This window comes from Chanodichthys erythropterus, chromosome 17, assembly GCF_024489055.1.
Source record: "Chanodichthys erythropterus isolate Z2021 chromosome 17, ASM2448905v1, whole genome shotgun sequence".
In the NCBI taxonomy this organism is placed as follows: domain Eukaryota; kingdom Metazoa; phylum Chordata; class Actinopteri; order Cypriniformes; family Xenocyprididae; genus Chanodichthys; species Chanodichthys erythropterus.
The window spans coordinates 39,626,720-39,647,804 of record NC_090237.1 but is presented as its reverse complement, the minus strand read 5'-3'; the positions used below and the strand labels follow the sequence as shown (position 1 = coordinate 39,647,804).

General features: G+C 38.3%; 1 protein-coding gene across 2 annotated transcripts in view; it reads right to left on the bottom strand.

The window, feature by feature from the left end:
* Window positions 1-21,085, bottom strand: part of LOC137005459 (tyrosine-protein kinase receptor UFO) — a 51,572-nt gene that overhangs the window by 4,345 nt on the left and 26,142 nt on the right. Inside the window, exons 8-19 of one of the 2 annotated variants that reach the window (XM_067366389.1) lie at window positions 18,122-18,261; window positions 15,189-15,336; window positions 15,079-15,096; window positions 13,313-13,442; window positions 10,944-11,035; window positions 7,490-7,585; window positions 7,325-7,402; window positions 7,144-7,236; window positions 3,397-3,518; window positions 2,390-2,499; window positions 2,100-2,259; window positions 48-184 (exon numbers count right to left, since the gene is read on the bottom strand). In XM_067366389.1, the coding sequence (XP_067222490.1) occupies window positions 48-184; window positions 2,100-2,259; window positions 2,390-2,499; window positions 3,397-3,518; window positions 7,144-7,236; window positions 7,325-7,402; window positions 7,490-7,585; window positions 10,944-11,035; window positions 13,313-13,442; window positions 15,079-15,096; window positions 15,189-15,336; window positions 18,122-18,261 (1,324 nt within the window). The remainder of the gene's footprint in view (window positions 1-47; window positions 185-2,099; window positions 2,260-2,389; window positions 2,500-3,396; window positions 3,519-7,143; window positions 7,237-7,324; window positions 7,403-7,489; window positions 7,586-10,943; window positions 11,036-13,312; window positions 13,443-15,078; window positions 15,097-15,188; window positions 15,337-18,121; window positions 18,262-21,085) is intronic. The other variant, XM_067366390.1, reaches the window with a different exon arrangement.

The following is a 21,085-nucleotide window of genomic DNA, read 5'->3' as shown; positions in this document are numbered from 1 at the left end:
CTAAGCACAGTCTAAGAAGCCTTACAGGTTTTTACAGGCATACTCACATGCTGTCCAGGCAGTCTGGAGGTTGTTTCAGACGGTTGCCCTGCCTCAGATAATCATAGATTTCACTGTTTTCCACTCCAGGGTACGGTGTCTGACCTCGAGTCGCAATCTCCCACATTGTCACTCCAAATGACCACTGCAGGACAGACAAATGCACTTTTATACACAATATGAACTGTGAGAAATGATACTCAGCACTGTAAAACAACAGTTTGCAGAATACTAAAAAGGAATGTCGTTTCAGAGGGTTTTTTATGTCTTTGAAATAACATCCTCTGATTAATCATTAAAAATAAGACCAGGCAGACATATTAAGCTCAGTTTTCAATCTGTCTGTACATTGTATTTGTTTATACTGCTCTAGTGCAATGGATCTCAACCTTTTTGATTTCAAGGCCCCCCACGTTGTCCACAACAACATTTGAAGGCCCCCCTCAGTCACAATTCTACCTGATAAAATATTTTGGAGCTTGGTATAACTAGAAAGATCCCTAGTGGGTCCCAACCCCCTTCTGAAATAACACTAATAATAGTATATAACTTATAATGGACCAATTAGCCTATTTTATATTCTAGCTTGTCATTGTTTTAACAAATGTTTTCAAATGAACAAATTATCAGAAATTTGAATATGAATACACAAGGTCCAAGATCTCAAGCAAATGGAACACTGATCACAATTGTAGTGACTTCAAAACAATTACAGTAGTAAACAATATAATTTCTAACAGTGGCATGGTTAAAGACAAATTTAGCCTCCCCAGTGGGTCCCAGGCCCCCTGGTTAAGAACCACTGCTCAGCATGTGTAAGGCATAGCCTTCCTCTGGTTATGAACTTGAGACTAGAGTGGGATTTTCTCACTTCTGATTGCTTTTAGAGGGAAAAGCTGCCCACATAAATGCTGTTCTAAGATCTATTTTCTCTGTAATAATAGCATATTGGCTAAACAGATTTGTCAAGTGATCCAATGCATTTCTTTGTTTGCACTCTGTAACAAGGGTTACTATTTACAACGTGTTTTTGCAGTGTTGAGTAATGTAGCCAATCAAAAAAATATCTGTTGATTTCTTGATTTCAATGGCCAATCAGAGGGGTTTAAAAACCCTTTGGTGCTGCCTGCATGGTGGTCAAAAAAAAAAAAAAAAAAAAAAATATATATATATATATATATATATATATATTTTTTTTTTTCAATTAAATGAATGTACTTTATTTTAGTTTGATAATTTAATATTTAATATTTTTAGGGGATTTTATGGTACTAACTTACAGTTATGATCCATTCATTACCTGTTAATCACTTTTAGAGCATAGACCTGAAAATTAACCCAACTTAAAACTTGAAATAGAAAAGTTAAAAAATTTAAACAAAAACAAGTTATAGAAGTAAATGCACAAAAATACTGTTTTAAAATTTTATATGAAATATACATTTTATAAAACATGTTTTACTTTAAAACTTTGAGAAAATCAAGCCATAAATCTAAAAAAGTCATGCTCCAAATTTGAGGTTGATATCTCAAAAATGAGCTTTCAGAAAGATTTTGTTTGGGCGCAGTACCAAGCATTTCCACTAGATGGAAATTTGTTTCCCATTCATTTCCAATGCTGTCATTTCTGACCACGAACAGTACAAATGTGACTATTTTTTTCAGGACCATTTAACTTCTTCGAATCATGTCCATTATTTTGTGTGTGTGTTCACATAGCAAGTGCCAAAACCTTTACTAAGTTTTGCACCATTCCAATGAAGTTAAAAATTCAAAAAAAAAAAAAAAAAAAGTAAAACTTTGGTCAAAAATGACTGAGCAGCACCAGAGGGTTAAGTTAGCACTAAACAAAACATTGGCTTGGGATGTGTAGGTTGTGCGGTGACATGTAAACTATTTTAAGGGAATCTATTTAAATGTGTTTTTGAATGGGAAGCGCATCTCCCTAGCCTTACCCTAGAGTTGTTTCATCCTCCACCTATGGCTAAAACACCTTAATTAGCTCTCTGGAATGATTTAAATCAGTACTTTCGCAGTCTGTCAAACAGACAATGTCTTACCACGTCACTTTTAGTGGTGTAGACTCTGTCTGCCAGACTCTCAATGGCGATCCACTTGACAGGCATCTTAGAGATGCGCCCTTGCCTGTAGTAGTCCCCATTATAGATCTTCTTAGACAAGCCAAAGTCAGCCACACACACATTCATGTTCTCATTTAACCTGGTAAGCAGAGGAACAAAAACTCACATCAATATTGCATGTCCATTTCTGTAGTACTATAAGTAGCAAATGTAGAAGAAGATAACTGTGTATGAGCTTGTGTGTGTGTGTGTGTGTTTGTTTCACCCACATGCAGTTTCGAGCTGCCAGGTCTCTATGAATGAAATTTTTGCCACTCAGGTACTCCATTCCTCTGGCAATATCTGTCATGAACTTCACCAGCATTTGAGAGGGCAGAAACTACACACAGGAGACAGAGATATTCAAGATATTTAAAACAGTAATGATTTTGGTCTTCAAACTGCTGTAGAAAGCTTTTGCATCTTCCAATGAGTTTTTTTGTGCATGTTCCTCCTGCGACAGGCAGGTGGTGCCAGAGACTTTCCCAGATTCTGCTCTGACCACAGATACATGTCCATTGACAATAACAAAAATTATAGACCAGTGGGCATTAAAAAACAATTGCGGTACAACATGTTTCTGAGGAATGTACTGTGAGTGTGTGCCTGACGTCTGTCCTTTAGAGGAACTTAATTTATGATTGCAAAGGAGTTTCACAACGCTGGCCACGAGGATGTTCATCTAGCCTCAAAACAAACTAGTCATTAGTTTGATCTTGACAGAATCATTCGCTGTGAATGGCCTTGCTTTCCTTCACAGTGTTTGCATTCATAAGCGATGGTGTAACGTTTGTGAAAAAAAGACTTCTTTTAGTAGCGCTGGTGCCAGATAGGATAGGCTGTATCACAGATGTGTCTGTATGAGCCAATGTTTCTAAAATATATATATATATATATTTTTTTTTTTGGGTTAAAGGAATAGTTCACCCGAAAACAAAAGTCCTCATTTACTCACATTCATGTGGTTTCAAACCCTTTTTATGTATGAACATTTTTTGCTTTTATGAAAAAGAGCAGCATGAATTCTGCTATTATTATCTTCTTTTTAGTTTCACAGAAGAAAGTCATTCATGTTTGGGTGACTATTTTTTTTTTTAAAAAAGGGAACTGCCACTCTTTTAGGTTGCTGAATCCTTTTTATTTCTTCTCTTTTTCACTTTTTATTCCACATTTCTCTTTCTCTCATTTGTCTTCCAGTGTTTCAGGACGTCCTCTAAAGCAGTGCCAGTGAACTCACCACCGGTGTGTCGCCGAGTCTGGAGTAGAGCAGGTAGCTGTGCAGGTCTCCGTGCTTCATGTAGGGAAGAATGACAACAGGAGACGGATAGCCTTCACTCTCCACTGTCTGCAGACACACACCTATCACAAAAACACAGCCATGACTCTCATCAGTCAATCCGCCGTCTCACTTCTTCAAGGTCTCTTTTAAAGGACCCATGAAAACTAAATCAACAGCATTTTCTTTGGAAGTATTCCCGATCTTATTGTGTACTACATATTAGTGTGTGTTATTAAAAAAAAAAATAATTCAATAAAATGTTATTAGTTTATAAACCTCTGTGAAGGCTATCACCTGGGCAAGGAAAATTATATCATCCAACCAGATTTTTCACATATTCTGAATACAGTGTCAGTGTAATGGCTTAGTAAAGTAACAGCACAATTCTCCTCATCAAACCGCCTGATCATTCAAGTTTAATACATAATGCAGTTTCCTTACCCTAAATATGAACAATAATAATTGTAAAGCTGGCCAATCGCCACTTATAAACAGTAATGGAGAAAGTTACTTTTAAAAGTAATGCGTCACAATATTGCGTTACTCCCTAAAAAAGCAACTAATTGCATTACTTAGTTTGTTTTTATGGAAAGTAATGCGTTACATTACTTTTTCCTCATTGGAGCTGTGCTAGCTTATTTGTTTGTTAATAACAATAATAATAAATGAAACGTTCTATGTTTGTCAAATCTTAAGGCTTTTTCACACCAAAAGTAAAATGAATAAGCCTTTTGCCTATTAGTCTGATTGTATTGGACCATCAGAGGTTAGCAGCAAAGACATTGCTTAATAAAGTGATATTAAATATATAACATACATTTGTGTAATTTAACATTTAATTATTCCAGGTTTGATTAATATTCTGAGATTGCATTTCACTAATTTTATTCATTTTGAGAAATAATGAATATGTTTTTGTTCAAGTGACAAGTAAATGCTCACATTTAGTCTAGAATGACATAATCATCTGCACCTCTGCACTTACTCCTGATTTCTCTCAACATGAGGACAGGAGAGCTGTCAGTCAATAAATGGGAAAACAAAGTAACTTGCATTACTTATTTGAAAAAGAGATATTTGAGATATTTTATTGTAAATTTAAAAGTAATGCATTACTTTACTAGTTACTTGAAAAAAGTAATCCGATTACATAACTCACATTACTTGTAATGCGTTACCCCCAACACTGCTAATAAGACCATAGCCTAACATGACATGAATTTTCATGACCCTTAATGGCACCAAGTGCTGGTCAGTGTCGGTGAAACATGAACAAGCCCTGCACATCATGGAAATGTGATGTGACCATGTGACGAACATCAGATAATGCCTGGGCATTGCCCACAATCAAGGAGAAGATGTGTGAAGGCAGACTACGGTGGTACGGACATGTCGTATGGCGCGCCACAGATTTAGTGGAAGCATCCCCAAAGACGGTGACCACAGGGATGACTGAAGATGTGGTGGCTCAACTGACCGAAGGAAGACACAAAGATCGTCAACCCTGCCCCGGAGAACTCCCTTGATCGCGCCAGTGGAGAAAGCTTTAAAAAAAATGGACCCTGTAGACGAGTGGGACTAACGTTCAATTCTGTTTTTAAAAAAATGATTCATAAGCAGAGGCACAGATTAAAATGTTGACTTGATGTCAGCTTTTATTTTGAGTTTATCCTGCTTTCACATCCTTGTTTCTGTGATGACAATTCTTAGCTACTGAATATGATGCACTTACAGTGTTTTTTACAATCGCTAGGACACATTTCTTAATACTTAGGTCACTATTCAAAACTCTTCACACAGTGATCGCAGTATCAGTTTATGTGGGCTAAACAGTGGATCATTTTTCATTGCTTTGGCACAAAATGCATTCAATGACTACATCTTTCAAATTACATCACCTCTTTTGTCACGTAGACACAAACACCACCAAAACTCTATGAACCTACAGACCAATCTGCACGTTTACATACTCTGTTCAAAAATGTTAACGGCCCACTGAAGTGTCTTGAAACGCGCAGCATTATTCAATGTGTTGATGTAATTTCCACTGAAACAGGAAGACAGGGCAGGACATATGAAGCAGCTCTTCCCCTTTTTGTTTTTATAATAGCCAATAGTTTATATCACAGCTCGACCAGAGCTGTTGAGCTTGGTAAAGCCTCATTTTCATACTAATCTCTAACTGTTTCTCCTCCTAATCTCCTCCATATTGCTTAAAAATACAGCAGACTGTGCAGAATTGAAATGGGTCCAATATATTTTGTGGTCTGTGCCAACTTGCACATATGATCTGCTCTTTGCTCTCGTGTCTCTGGACCGGATCAGACTATGTGAGCCCTGTGGCGGTTCGCGTGACACTAACATGAAAACAGACTTCATTTGCCCCAATGGAATGCATATTTACACTGTCTTAATCATTCCCTATCCCCTATATAGTGCACTATGTGCCATACACCATGTAGAAAAGAGTAAATGTGTGAACAAGTGTCCAATTTTAGCCAAAGCCACAGAGTCCATTTATAATGTAGGTGGCGGGACGCTTTAGATTATAGAGAGCATTTGATTGGACAGAAGATCTGATGAGAAACTGAAGTGCAGGGTGATGTCATTAAAATCATTAATCTATATTGGCAGAAGTGAGAGACTGTAAGTTTTGAATGCTTATATGTACAAAATGCAAATTTTGTCATTGTTTTGGTACACACCAGCTTATAGATAAGAGTAAGCCTAGCATATTCATACTGAAAAAAAAAATAATAATAATTCATAGCGACTTTACGTTCAAAACCTACCATAATATAAAAATGATAAAACAGCAATATTTAATTTGTGCAGTAATGTAAACATGGACTATGTAACATAAACAGCAGTGCATTTGTAAGCAGCAGAGAGTGTCATTTTTGTTTTGTCAAGAAATTTTACTAAACAAAACGTAAAATGCTGCCTGTTGTTTGTGTTTTTAGGTCGTTGTTTTATGATTGACAAAGTGTGTTTGTTGGGTGAAAACCTTTACTAGTGTGACTAGATTCAAAAATGACTTGATTTGAGACATCTATGAAGGGTTTTGATAGTTATAGTGCATTTTGAAAGTGAAATTAACTGCTGTGCCAAATTGAAAGTTGGTAAGAAGAACTGTGTAAGGAGTTTTGGAAAAGCCTATTTACCTATTTACACCTATTTGCCACCTGTTTGTCACCTGATGTCACCTGTTGGAGTTTGGGTTCCTTGCCGCTGTTGCCTTTGGCTTGCTTAGTCGGGGACACTTGACATTTGACTTGACATTTGATATTCAACAGTAACATTTATTCAACAGTGCTTTGATCTGCCTACATTGACACTATTATTTAAGAGCTGCTGTGCAGCAAAAATTATATACCAGTTATCAATGTAAAGCTGCTTTGACACAATCTGCATTGTAAAAAGCGCTATATAAATAAAGGTAACAAAAAAAAAAAAGCGACTCAAGAAAAATGTCCTAGCGATAGTAAAAAACTGTAATACATTGTTATTATTATAACACCAATCAGTTAGATGGCTAAGCTACAAACTATTAGTTGACTACCAATAGGAGTGAAGACATTAGATGTCATGTGATCATCTCCTGTTACTATATTTGGCGATATGGAGGAGAAGTGAGCGAAACTCTCTTGTAGTTTAATGTCAGGAGACGGTTTAGTGTTTTACCAAAAGTGTGATCCCACTTACCTAGAAGCCGCATGACATTCTGATGATCGAACTCCTTCATGCACGCTGCTTCTCTCAGGAAATCTTCCATCTCGGTGCGAGTGCAGATAGCAACTGACCAAAACACAGCAGGAGGATGAAGTTAGTGGGATGGAAATGATTGCACGTGTTTTCAGAGATGCTGCGGTCTCTTTTGACTCACTTTTCATGGTCTTCACTGCCACTTTGAGCACAGAGTCCTCCTGAGTGAGTAAACCCTCCATAACAGAGCCGAACTCACCTGCACACAAACAAGCCTTTATCTGATCTGATCCTGAGTCCAGACAATACAGCTCACAGATCCCCATAGCAGTTATGTAATGCTCACCTTCCCCGAGTGTTTTTCCCAGCGTTAGCTTATGTCTGTCCACCATCACATCCTGTAACTTTTGTTTGAGCTCATCGCTGATCCCCAGAGAGTTTACTGAGAAAAGAACGAGCCACCTCAGATATTAGCATCAGTTTTCAAAGCCTTTTCAACATATACCAGAAAAACAATAAAGGCCTATTCTTTAGAGAGAATATTGTCTTTGACATTGACATAGTGATGTTTTCTCTTTGTATTGCAACACAATCACCAAGTGACACATGATCACACGTTCACACAATCAACCAAAGTGAGTTAAAGGTGATATGTGTTGGCACTCAATACACGGTATCTTCATACTTTACTTCAAGTGTCTGCAAGTGGTTCACAAGAACTTTGTCTTATGTTATGTGTACGGTGATACGTATGTGTAAATCGAAACATTTTAAGAGACAGATGGACTACTGTATGTTTTATTTCTGTTCAGATGACAAAATGTGAGTTATATTCGAAAATCAATTATCTTGTACGAAAATTACGAATGTCGCTAACAGAGATGTAAAATTCTAGATATTAAGGAAAAACTGCTCTTGCTTTTTAATATTCTAATAATAACAATATACAAAATAATAATAATAATAATAATAATGATACAATATTCTGGTTGTCCAAGATCCAAAAGTAGATTAAAGGGTTAGTTCACCCAAAAATGAAAATTATGTCATTAATGACTCACCGGTATACTGTCCATGTCCAGAAAGGTAATAAAAACATCATCAAAGTAGTCCATGTGACATCAGTGGGTTAGTTAGAATTTGTTGAAGCATCGAAAATACATTTTGGTCCAAAAAGAACAAAAACTATGACTTTATTCAGCATTGTCTTCTCTTCCGGAATCGATTCCATTGAACGGATTCCATTGAATTGATTACATTTAATTGATTCCATTGAATCCTTTCATCTGTCGGTGTTGGTAATGCACTTGTATGTCATTGTTTTTGGCGATTAGGACATCCGCGACATGCACACTAACGCACCATTTTAAAAAATATAGCAATACCAAAATACAAACAATGTAGAATAGCTTGAATACAGCGTGTGTCTCCCTCAGACTGTAAACGAAGCTCGGGCGCACCGGATAACACGTCAGCAGCGTCACTGCGGAGTCGTGAGCCACACTCCGGAGCAGAAGGGGGCGGTAATGCACCAATAAGCTGGATGCCAACCGCCGTAAAGCAGGAAAGAAGAAGAAGAAGAAGAAGAAGAAGAAGAAGCGGAGTTGTGAGCACAAATTGAAAACAGACCCGGAAGACAATACAATGCTGAATAAAGTCGTAGTTTTTTGTTATTTTTAGACCAAAATGTATTTTCGATGCTTCAACAACTACTAACTAACCCACTGATGTCACATGGACTACTTTGATGATGTTTTTATTACCTTTCTGGACATGGACAGTATACCGTACATACATTTTCAATGGAGGGACAGAAAGCTCTCGGACTAAAACTAAAACTAAAACTAAAAACTAAACTGTGTTCTGAAGATGAATGAAGGTCTTACAGGTTTGGAACGACATGAGGGTGAGTCATTAATGACATCATTTTCATTTTTGGGTGAACTAACTAACAATACAATGAAGCAAACAGACATGGGAAGTACATACAGTACATGCCTTTTTCCCTTGCCTGACTTTTTTAATCCACTTGAAGAGTTTTGTTCTTCTCATACACACTGGAAAGTTTTGTTAGTGACAAATAAATAACTGAACAATTTGGTTCTGTTATTTTGGATTTTATAAATGGTGGTTGTCACTCTGTCAGTGTTTAGGGAGCATTAGATTCATGAGTTTGACTTCCCAAAACCTTTGCTTTGGAACTCTAATGGAAGAATGAGATTGACACTCCTGAAGTAATGAATTCAATAGACGGAGTGCATTCAGCAGCAGTGTGTACGTGACCAACGAGAATTTGGGTGTGAAAGAACTCTATGATGCTGCAAGATTGTTTTGCTCTACAAATGAAGCCTGAATGGAAATCAAGAGAGCAAGTGGGATAGAAAGAGAGCGAGAGCAAAGATTTTATGGAGCTTGTCCAGATGACATAAACCCTCCACCCTTTACTACTGCTCAAAACAAGCTCACATTCACATATGAACACTATCATGACCTTTCTCTCACTATCTCACAACACATGATGTCAGGCTTCCCTGAAATTCTCTGGATCGGACAACAAATGTAATACAAACCTTGAGATAATGCAGATGTTTCTACTCTAGAGCAACACTCAGCTTTTGTTTCAGTGATTCACCTCATGACAGCACTGAGATATGCATGAGAGTTATAGTCGATATTTTTAAATACTGGGGTTCAGCATAGGACACATCTCATTTACGCTCAACTCATTGTCAGGGCACGGGTGAGAAGAAAAATATTATTAAAGGGGTCCTATAATGCCCTTTTCACAAGATGTAATAAAAGTCTCTGGTGTCTCCAGAATGTGTGTGTGAAGTTTCAGCTCAAAATCCCCCACAGATCATTTATTATAGCTTGTCAAATTTGCCTCTATTTGGCTGTGAGCAAAAACACACCGTTTTTGTGTGTGTCCCTTTAAATGCAAATGAGCTGCTGCTCCAGAAGAGGGCGGAGCTTTAACAGCTCAACAACAACAAAGCTGGAGAATCTCACGCAGCCAAAATGAGGAAAGTGTTCAGCCTTACATTGTTCAAACTGGAGTCGACACTGATGGAGAGACTCAGGAAGAAGTTACAACTTTTAGACGTTTCTGAATGGTTAGTGGATAAATTGATGTAGTTGCTGTGGAGTTGATTCAACTCATCGGTTGGAAGGTTCTGTCAGGTTTTAAAGCCAACACCCATTTCTCAAGTTTTCATATTATCATAAATATGTTTTTCTTCCTCTATTGGTCTCTAGGTATACTTTCACTCTCTCTCTTTCCAGTTTGGTTGCTCCTGCATGTTGAGGCACATCAGTGTCATGTCAGTGATAAATCCAACAGTATGAGGGTGAAATGTGATGCCAGGCTAAGAGTGAACGCTCATTTTCTTCAAACCTCTGCCAAACAACAGTGAAAACATCTCAAGTGTACTCAGAAGTGACAAGTGAGGTTGGCTGATCTTCTGTCATGGAATACTCTTGACACCATTAACCTTCAAATATACTTCACATCATCATGAAATGATGCATTTTATGACAGTAAGTTTCCAGGGAGAAATTGCACTGCTTACAAGACAGAAAAAGAATTATGTGACAGTTTAGGTTTTCAGTATTTAATCTAAATGTATAACTTTGAAAAAAATGACAACTAGAAGGTGCAAGTGAAGGTAGAGGTGCAGGAGAAACTTCAATTGATCCGTTCTTGGCCAGGTGTTACTGATCCAGTTACAGTTTCATGTTCAAGCAAGAAAAGACTCAGATTCAGACAGTTTTATATGTCGCTAGAGAAAAAGCAGACTCACGTGTGGCTTCTGTCGTGCGTCGGCTGTACGTGCGACGAGCTCGGTATCGAACGACGAGTTCACCGCTCTCCATCATGGGTTCAAATGCCTCACTGTACAACATAAACAAATATATACATCTTTCACATGAAACAGAACCCTTTTGTATTTTTCATTCATTTATTCAGTCAATGTATTTTTGGTAATGTAATACCTAAAGTATACCTATAGTAAACATTACTGAACATAAATATGTACACTTAACAGATATTCCACATTTTCTCAGCACAGAATGACGATTGGATTCAAATTGAGAGTTTTGTGCCTTTTAGTTCATGTTTGTTAGCACTGAGGTCATCTTCATGCTAACTGCTTGTCCTTTATAAGGTTATGAGTGGATGCTGGAGCTTATTCCAGCGTCTCAGGCCATAGGACTGTGGGGGAAACCCTAATCTGTGCAGGAAGAACATGCAAACTCCTTCCAAGTGCTAATGTGATGAAAGTCGGGGGAAAAAACCCTACAGATATATGCACTTAAAATGCACACTGTTTCCTTTCCAGTATAACATTGAATCATCTCATGGGTGCATACAAATTTTGGTCCAATGATGTAAACAGCAAGCTGCAAATTATTTCATCATCTAGTCAATTGTGGAACAATTTGGGTGAAAAACATTTAGAATCAAAAATTGAATTTACCTCGGCACAGTTGAATAACAAGAGTTCAGTACATGGAAATGACATACAGTGAGTCTCAAACTCCATTGTTTCTTCCTTCTTATATAAATCTCATTTGTTTAAAAGACCTCAGAAGAACAGGCGAATCTCAACATAACACCCACTGTTACTTAACAGTCGGGATCATTAATATGTACGCCCCCAATATTTGCATATGCCAGCTCATGTTCAAGGCATTACACAAGGGCAGCCAGTATTAACGTCTGGATCTGTGCACAGCTGAATCATCAGACTAGGTAAGCAAGCAAGAACAACAGCGAAAAATGGCAGATGGAGCAATAATAACTGACATGATCCATGATAACATGATATTTTTAGTGATATTTGTAAATTGTCTTTCTAAATGTTTCGTTAGCATGTTGCTAATGTACTGTTAAATGTGGTTAAAGTTACCATCGTTTCTTACTGTATTCACGGAGACAAGACTGTCGTTATTTTCATTATTAAACACTTGCAGTCTGTATAATTCATAAACAACTTCATTCTTTAGAAATCTCTCCAACAGCACGAGATTTAAAGGGGCCGCACAGCCTGAATTGGTGCATAGTTAATGATGCCCCAAAATAGGCAGTTAAAAAAAATGTATTAAAAAAAATCTATGGGGTATTTTGAGCTGAAACTTCACAGACACATTAGACTTATATTACATCTTTTGAAAAGGCGTTCTACGGCAACTTTAATAATTATTTTCTTAAAGAGGCCATATTATGCCCTTTTACAAAGTCTTGATGTTATTTTGGGCTCTATAGAATAGGTTTTCATGCTTGAATGTTCAAAAAACATTATTCTTCCCAAATTTGACACTGTTGCAGCTCCTTTCTGTCAGTAACGCTCTGTTTAGTTCCTGTCTCTATGAAGCCCCTCCTTCTGAAAAGCTTAATCAGCTGTGCTCTGATTGGTCGGCTGGAGCAGTGTGTGAGTTTTGGTCAAGCGTTTCGAGTGTGTTTGGGAAATGTCCCGCCACTTACCATAACCGCCAGTTTTAACACACTACTAACTAACTCAACCAGGCCCCGCCCCTTTATTCAGCGTATGAATTATTTAAATGAGGAATATCGTGAAGGAAACTCAAGACTACAGTGGAGGCGTTTCATTGCGCTTTGGCCAATCATTTACATGACAACGGGGCCTGAAAACGCAAACTTTTGAAAACGTGTTTCAAAGTGCAAGTTTTTGAAAACAATACCATTATCATCTCCATGTAAATGACAAAAATCTGTGTAAACTGTGACATCATATGACTACATTGCCAACTACTAGCCTGGCATGAGTAGTACATTGTTTTTTTAGTCGTTTGGCAGATCTGTGTGAACAGAGATCGTTTTGACAATAAACACAAAGAAAAAAACTTTTACGTTTTTAGTACATCGTTGTCATGTAAGCGTACCCTGACTTCCTTTGGAGTGACTTTGTGCTTTGGAACTTTGCAGACCTTCTTCATGCGCAAACAGAAAATCTGAACATAAAAAAGCATAATAGGACCCCCTTAATTTTCAATCAGTCAATCAGTTTCCTACTATTTTTTAGATATGTTTAATGGTAGCTTTGACATCTCTGCTGAAATCCACAGCGTCAGAACCCTGGTGGAAAAAACAGCAAAATGTGTGTGGCCACTGAATGGAAAAGACAGTAAAAGCCTCATCACCACCCACCCGAAGCGTGTCTCCTTCCGCCTCAGCCTGGTCACGTACACAGCCAAGAGCACGGCAAGAGCGACAGCGACGGCGATGGCCATCACCACGTACCACCAGTGCCAGGAGAACGCTGGAGGACTCGAGAGACCTACACACATACACAGAGAAAATCAGATTTCAAAAGACAATAATGTCCATTTAAACTTGATTACAATGAAGAAAAACATGCAAGCACTGATGTGTATGTATAGCTATGTTTCAAACCGTAGCATTCTGACTGCTAAACAGGATTTCAAGGCATGACTGGCTCTTGAGTATAATGTATTTTCCATATGTGTTTTTGTTTTGTAGACATCTGTAGTTCTGTTTTCAGTGTTCATTGTCAGGTCTTGCTCTTTCAAGTCTGTTTCCTTGATTCTCTGTTTCCTTTTGTATTAAAGTTAGTGCATTTGGATCCTGTGCTCATATGGTTCTGACTTCAGTGTTACACAGTCTATTTCATGATTCAGGCAGCAACATTGTGCATTATTATACAAATTTCAGCCAAATTCTAAGGCAGATAAAATGAATCCCAGAATGAAATGCAATGGGCTCAGTGAAGAAGAAAAAAATCAAGATGGAAAATTTGATCTTATTTCAGTACTGATGAACTACATTTTTTTCAGAAAATATGCAAATATGAACAGCTTTATTGGACAATCAGCTATATATTTTAAATATATAGTTATATTTTAAATAATAATTTTAAAATATAGTATGTGAGCATGGATTAGGAGAGAAAACTGATCCGACATTTGGTGCATTTTGCCCGGATGTCGAGCTCGATAGGAATTTTTGCATGACAACATTCTTCCTCCTGAGAAATCTAAGTTACGAAACATGCTTTCTGTTCCTGATGTAGAGATGCTAGCCCAGGCATTCATGAACTCAGGATTATTGTAATGCGCTGCTTGTTGCAAATTAGTCACGGCTAGTGAGGTTTAAATTACTGAAGAAGCCCTGAGCTGTAGACATGGCAAAATTATCATAATCTCATTTCTGTTCTTTACAAACAAGAGCATTTAGTTAAATTACACCAGACTAGATTCAAACCTGGCTTACACAAATAAGTGATACCATACCGTGTTGCACTACGCTCACCAGAGCAATATGTGACACGTCTTAATATTTTATCATGGTCATCTGGTCACCCTAAAACACATCTGTAAGAGACTATAAACTCTGTGTGTGTGTCTGGGGGTGGATGTGTGTTTTGTTCCGTTGGTCATTGGTTGAATTAGCTCATTAAATGACCTCAGTGCAATATGTCCATATTTACAAGAGGGCGTACTGCTTCTAGAAATTGTTCTTAAGTCTCTGTCTCTCTTTCCTCATGCCGCCCACTCAAGAAAACTCCTCACGGGTTCTGTCAATAACTGATTTCCTTTTTTCTTTCTGTTCCTTTCTTTCCTTCATTTGTCTTTTTCTTCCTCTTTTCTGAGACGGCAATAGCAAACACAAAAAAACAAGAAGGGACTAAATAAGGGAAGTAAAAGGAAAAGTCCACTTCCATATCTTATGTGGTCTAGATTTCTTGTGGCACTTACATGTCTGAAATCACTTCAGTCAAATAACATCTTGATTAAAACATACAAATGTGAAAAGGTTTCTTTCAGGGTTAGGTTTAGGCTAGTTTATATTGATCTAATTAAGTTAAAACAAATTTAATTAGATCAATATAAAAAGAATGAAAACAGGATGTTCCCACCATGGTATAAAAACACTTGTATGTGTACGTCACTCACCTCTGGATTGCCCGGTTTCTGCAAAACATTGCAAGAAAAGAGAATGTTAACATTCAGTGGAAATGTTTGACCTGTGAGTATTTTAGATTATTGTCTGTCTGCTTTCATACCTGCATGAACGAGTGTAATGGTTTGGAGGGGCGTCCAGGGTCCCTGTCCTGCTCTGGTGTACGCACACACTCTGAAGGAAACATTGAATAGGGGTGCTGAGAGATTGACCAGCAGCTCTGTGTCCAAACCCGTGTCCACCATAACCTGCTGGAACGGACATATGCAGATGAATCAGTGATAAGCAACAACTGAGCCCTGCTAAAAAAACAGCATTGATGGTCACCAGCATAAGGTATGTTTTTCATGCAGGGACCTGTGTGGGATGCTGGTTTCTGGTCACCAGCACGGAAAGTGTTGATGGACCAGCTAGACCAGCAACATACCAGCTCTAACCAGCATCTTCAGTTTTTTTTCGAAGCTGCTTGAAACAGCTGCTCAACATCAATCGCATTTGTTATCTCATAACCTCTACGAATGTTTCCAATCTGGCTTTCACACTCTCCACAGGACTGAGACAGCACTTCTTAAGGTTGTCAGTGACCTCCTTATGGCCACTGACTCAGGCTCCATTAGCATTTTAATTCTGTTAGACCTTTCCTCGGAAACTGGGATAGGCTCCAGCCCTGTGACATAGAAGGACGTATAAGGAATAAAGAAAGAAAGAAGACCTTTCCTCTGCTTTTGACACAATCTCTCACAGTATTCTCATTTCACGACTCTCTGCTCTTGGTATTTCTGGAACTGCCCTATCCTGGTTCACTTCCTACCTGTCTGACCATCAGCATTATGGCAGGAACACACCGAGCCGATGCCGATGAAGTAGAGGCGACGAAAGCAGACTGTGGGGTCGGCTCACGTCGGCAACGTCTGGGTCCAAAGTCGGTCTGACACACCAAAGCAACGCTCGACACCCGACAGCCAAGTAACACGTCAGTTCTGCGCCTGCGTAAGAAGAAATGCCTTTCCGCACCAGCAGGTGGCAGTAGCTGAACAGCCAATCAGAATGATCAGATGGTCCGATGGACCGACGAGCTCCGACGCCGATTCAACATGACCAACTTCAGCCGACGGTGCGGAACACACTGAGAAAACTTAGTCCGCTGGCAAACAAAAACTGACTGTCGGCTTGGTGTGTTCCTGCCTTTACATCTCTATCCGCCAGGATAGAGTCCATTACTGCCCCTGTCTCACACAGTGTTCCCCAGGGTTCTGTTCTTGGACCTTTACTGTTCATTATCTACATGCTCCCATTAGGTAACATTATCCATCATCATGGCTTCAACTTCCATTGCTATCCAGATGATATCCGTTCTCAACACAATGCTCCTTTCCCCACCAACTCTATACTGGCTTATATTAATGATATAAACACTTGGATGACCAGCAGTTTTCTTAAACTCAACACTGATAACAAGAATATCTACTTCCTGTTGGTTCACCTAAAATTGTAGCTTGTTTGTGTGTTGACAATGTTAACATGGCTGGAGTCTTGGTTTGACATTCCACCTCTGTTAAAAACTTTAAAGGTGCCCAAGAATGCTTTTTCACAAGATGTAATATAAGTCTAAGGTGTCCCCTGAATGTGTCTGTGAAGTTTCAGCTCAAAATACCCCATAGATTTGTTTTAATTAATTTTTTTAACTGCCTATTTTGGGGCATCATTAACTATACACTGATTTTTGCAGCGCGCCGCCCCTTTAATTCGCCTGCTCCCTGCTACACGAGCTCTCGACTATATTACAGTGCATTTACAAAGTTCACACAGCTAATATAACCCTCAAATGGATCTTTACAAGGTGTTCGTCATGCATGCTGTATGCATGCATGCTACCTTGTCTGTGCACAGATCCAGATGTTAATACTGCTTTTCCTTGTCTAATGTCTTGAACATGAGCTGGCATATGCAAATATTGGGGGCGTACATATTAATGATCCCGACTGTTACGTAACAGTCAGTGTTATGTTGAGATTTGCCTGTTTTTCGGAAGTCTTTTAAACAAATGAGATTTGTATACGAAGGAGGAAACAATGGAGTTTGAGACTCAATGTATGTCTTTTCCATGTACTGAACTCTTGTTATTCAACTATGCCAAGATAAATTCAAATTTTGATTCTAGGGCACCTTTAAGATTAATAATCTTTGACACTTCTCTCTCTTCTTCTTTCCTCACATTTCTTCACTCACTAAGAGTGAGTGTATAATATTGTAAAGCGACCTTGAGTTTGCAGAAAAGCGCTATACAAAATAAATTTATTATTTTTATTATTATTATTATTAAACCAGCCTGGATTTTGCTGGATTTTCAGCAAAGCAACGATGTTACAGATGTTAGAGTCAGCATGAAACACTGTTTTCTGTAATCTGATGGATTGACACAGCTATTCAATGAGGAAAAAGTATGATGAATTGGGACAAATTTGATTTCGTGTTTGAAGTGACGTCACTGATGTCATTTTTAATTAAAAATCCCAAGGAATAAGATGTTCTACAGAACACTTGCTGGACTTTACAAAAACATATTCTCTTCAATTTCTTTGGTACCATGATGGTATAACATGGCAATACTACTGAATGATACCATATTAATATTACCAAGGAACATGTCTGAAACAAATAGTAATTTTTCAAAGATAAAGGAATATGAATCCAAAAGTAAACAAAGAGATTGTTTTCAGTGTGTGGTTCAGGTACATCCTACGTTATGGGGACAAAATGTCCTAACAAAGATGTCAATATCCAAAATCGTTGTCCTTATGGGGACATTTTCTTGGTCCCCAATAGGAAAACAGCTTATAAATCATACTAAGTGATGTATTTTTGAAAATGTATAACTGCAGAAAGTTTTCTTCGATGGGTAAGGTTAGGGTAAGGGGATAGAATATACTGTTTGTACGGTATAAAAATAATTATGTCTATGGAAAGTCATGGTAAATCATGGAAACCCAACGTGTGTGAGAGTGTGTGTGTGTGAAAGAGAGAGTGTACGGTTACCTGTTCCATATTCGGTGCGCTGTACTCCATCATGTATCCCTGTAGTTGGCCGTTAATCTTTCCAGAAGGTTCTGACCATATCAGGAACACTTCTGTTCCGTTCACCACAACCGTCACATTGTCTGGGGCCGAATCCGGAACTAAAACGCAAATAAAACAACAAAAATAATCAAAACTGTGTGACAGGAAGAAAACCAACAGAAACAACACCAAACATCTACACTCTCATTGTTGCTTATCAGTGGATAAGATGCTTAGATGCCCTGATTTCTGAGAGACTCAATGCGCCTTCATTTCATTCATAAAGTTTTACACTCGTTCACTTGACACACTTATTATTGTGTAGTGATTTTTGAGATTTCCAGCAAACACAAGATATTCAGCAAACACAAGAAGTGAAAGGGTCTGCCGAATATTTTTCCTATTATTCGGTAGAAATCTTTATTTGAAGTCATTATCTATGCCTTTTCCAAATAAGGTATTCGGCTTCAGGCACATCCCTACATATGAGAGGTATAATTTCATGTGTCCCAACATTGACTATCAAAGAGAGAGTCACTTCACACATCACATATATACATCATATGCAGGGATATAAGTTTTATTTTTTTGTACATAGATTAAAAATATGTCACATTTGTTCTTGTATGCATTTCATTAATTTTGCTTGCTTTCTATAAGGGATTTTTGATCATGTATTTGATGTTGTTTGTAATTTCAAGATGCAAGATGACTTTGACATGTCCATCGCCACTACATTTACCAGCAGATTTAATGGCATGATCTCTATATTGATTTGTTATTATTACGATGCAAAACAACTGTTCATTCATGAGAACTACACGCCACTCACGTGTGATGTGATGTGGTCATGCGACAACAATGTTGAAGTACAGAGTACATTGTGTGAACAATGCCTAGTTTCATTTTTTTAATGAATAGTAAATACAAGTGTTCTCTGCGTAGTAGTAAGATTGTATTACAGTCAGAACATAGCCATATTTTCACTTTTGAGATATACTGCAAAATTGTAGCAAAGAGCCTCTTTTACTTTTCTCTCTGCTTTTTTTTGTGAAACTCATTTTACTGCCGCTGTCTCTGTTTCTAATCCATTGCAGCAGAAATAACAACACACACTGGCAACGGCCGCAGAAACAGTCTGGAAATAGCTCTGTGTGTGTGTGTGTGTGTGTGTGTGTGCGTGCGTGTGTGTACATGTGTGCCAACATCCCAGAACAGAATTCTCTTAAAAATAAGAATCAAATCAGTTTCTTAGCACATTTTCCCCCATTGCAGGTATGAGAGAAAGCTTGTTCTTTGTCATTTCTTCATGTAAACACACAGTCTGCTCGTCCCTGCGCTGGAGACGTTGAGGAACATGGCGCAGCATTCAGATGATGTTATCAGGAGGAGTTTCACGTCTGATTGTTTCCACATGTGTCTCGGGCTCATGGCTGTGAAAATACACTTTTGTCAAAAGCGCTCTGCCTTCCTCTCCCGTCTCTATGGCCTAACCTTCTCCCTCAATAACTTTCCTTTTTGGAAGACTTCTCTTAAACTTCCACTACGATCAAGCACACTGTTCAAAGAAACCAGGAAAAATGGGTGACAGGAAACTGGCTGTTACTAAAACTGGAAGGATCTAGTCATAAATCCAACAGGTATTGTGTGCTGTGTAAATCATTGGGAGTGCAGTGTTGGTGGTGGTGGGTGGGGTGTGGGGGTCAGTTTGGATCCTACTCTATTACTGGATTTGTATACGTGACCTGAACATTTACCAGTAAACCTTGGTCAGCATTTTGAATTCTTTGACAATGAAACTATGAGTCAAGTGTTTCTTTGAGCACATGTGCTGCTTTACAAGGTCTGAGTTTACCCCAGTCTTAAAGCAATTAGTCACAAATTGCGTTGTTTACTGTTTGCGGTCACACGCGGTGTAAAATGTGCTTTAGAAAGATTTCCTTTGACTGTTCTCTCATGCAGACAGGGCTGTGTTTATGGGAATATGCGCCACGTACGCAAAATTCTGTTGCCAATTAACCTTTTACTGCTTAATCCTGTTCTGTACACACACAGTTCAGTGATTTACAGGAGTGAAAACCACATTCTACAGTTGAATTAACCTGAAAATGCCGGTAGTGACAATCGCATTTACATAAAAATGTATTTGTGTGTGCTGAGCTGAACTGAACTGAAGAACTAGTTGTTAATGCTTTATTTAAACACATCTGTATGCGCAAGAAAAACACAGGGAAAAAAGTGACTCATTCATGTTGCCAGATCTTGCCAAAAAAACAAAAAAAAAAAACAATAATAAACCAAAATAAATCCAAATGCTTTACACTGAGTATGAGACCAAAATACCTTAATAATAATTGGAGATGGCAACACTTCAAGAATGCGCTCTGTGAAGCAGCCTTCAAAGCTGACACAAAGCACGTCTACAGCAGTCAATCATCACAAATTCAGAAGTATGTTGTATTTTATACACACACAGACAGGGCCGGTGCTACCTATAGGCAGAGCAGGCAATTGCCTAGGGCCTCAGGTTTTGAGGAGGAGCCTTCATAACTGCAACATCGCCTGGACTCTAGTCCACCAGCCCACCAGTCAAGAGGGGAGCAAAATACTAGCTTCATTGTTCATTGGATATAGTTGAATTGTCACTTAATGTCGAACCAATTAATGTCGCTTTGTCAGAGTGGGTCCGATCTATTCGCCAAAACGAACACATCCTGTGGGTGATGCGAAGCAAAATGCTAAATAAAGCTTGACATAAAAAGCCTGCAAACGTAATGATTATGAACGTGACAAAAACAACAAGGAGACATTTTAATTGTGTATTAATAAACTAGTGTTTTCTGAATCAGTGTCAGCTGCAAAGACGAAGATGACATTACTGACTCTCATCTCTGTGGACGCGCTTAGAGAGACATTTCACATTTCATTCGGATGATCATCAGA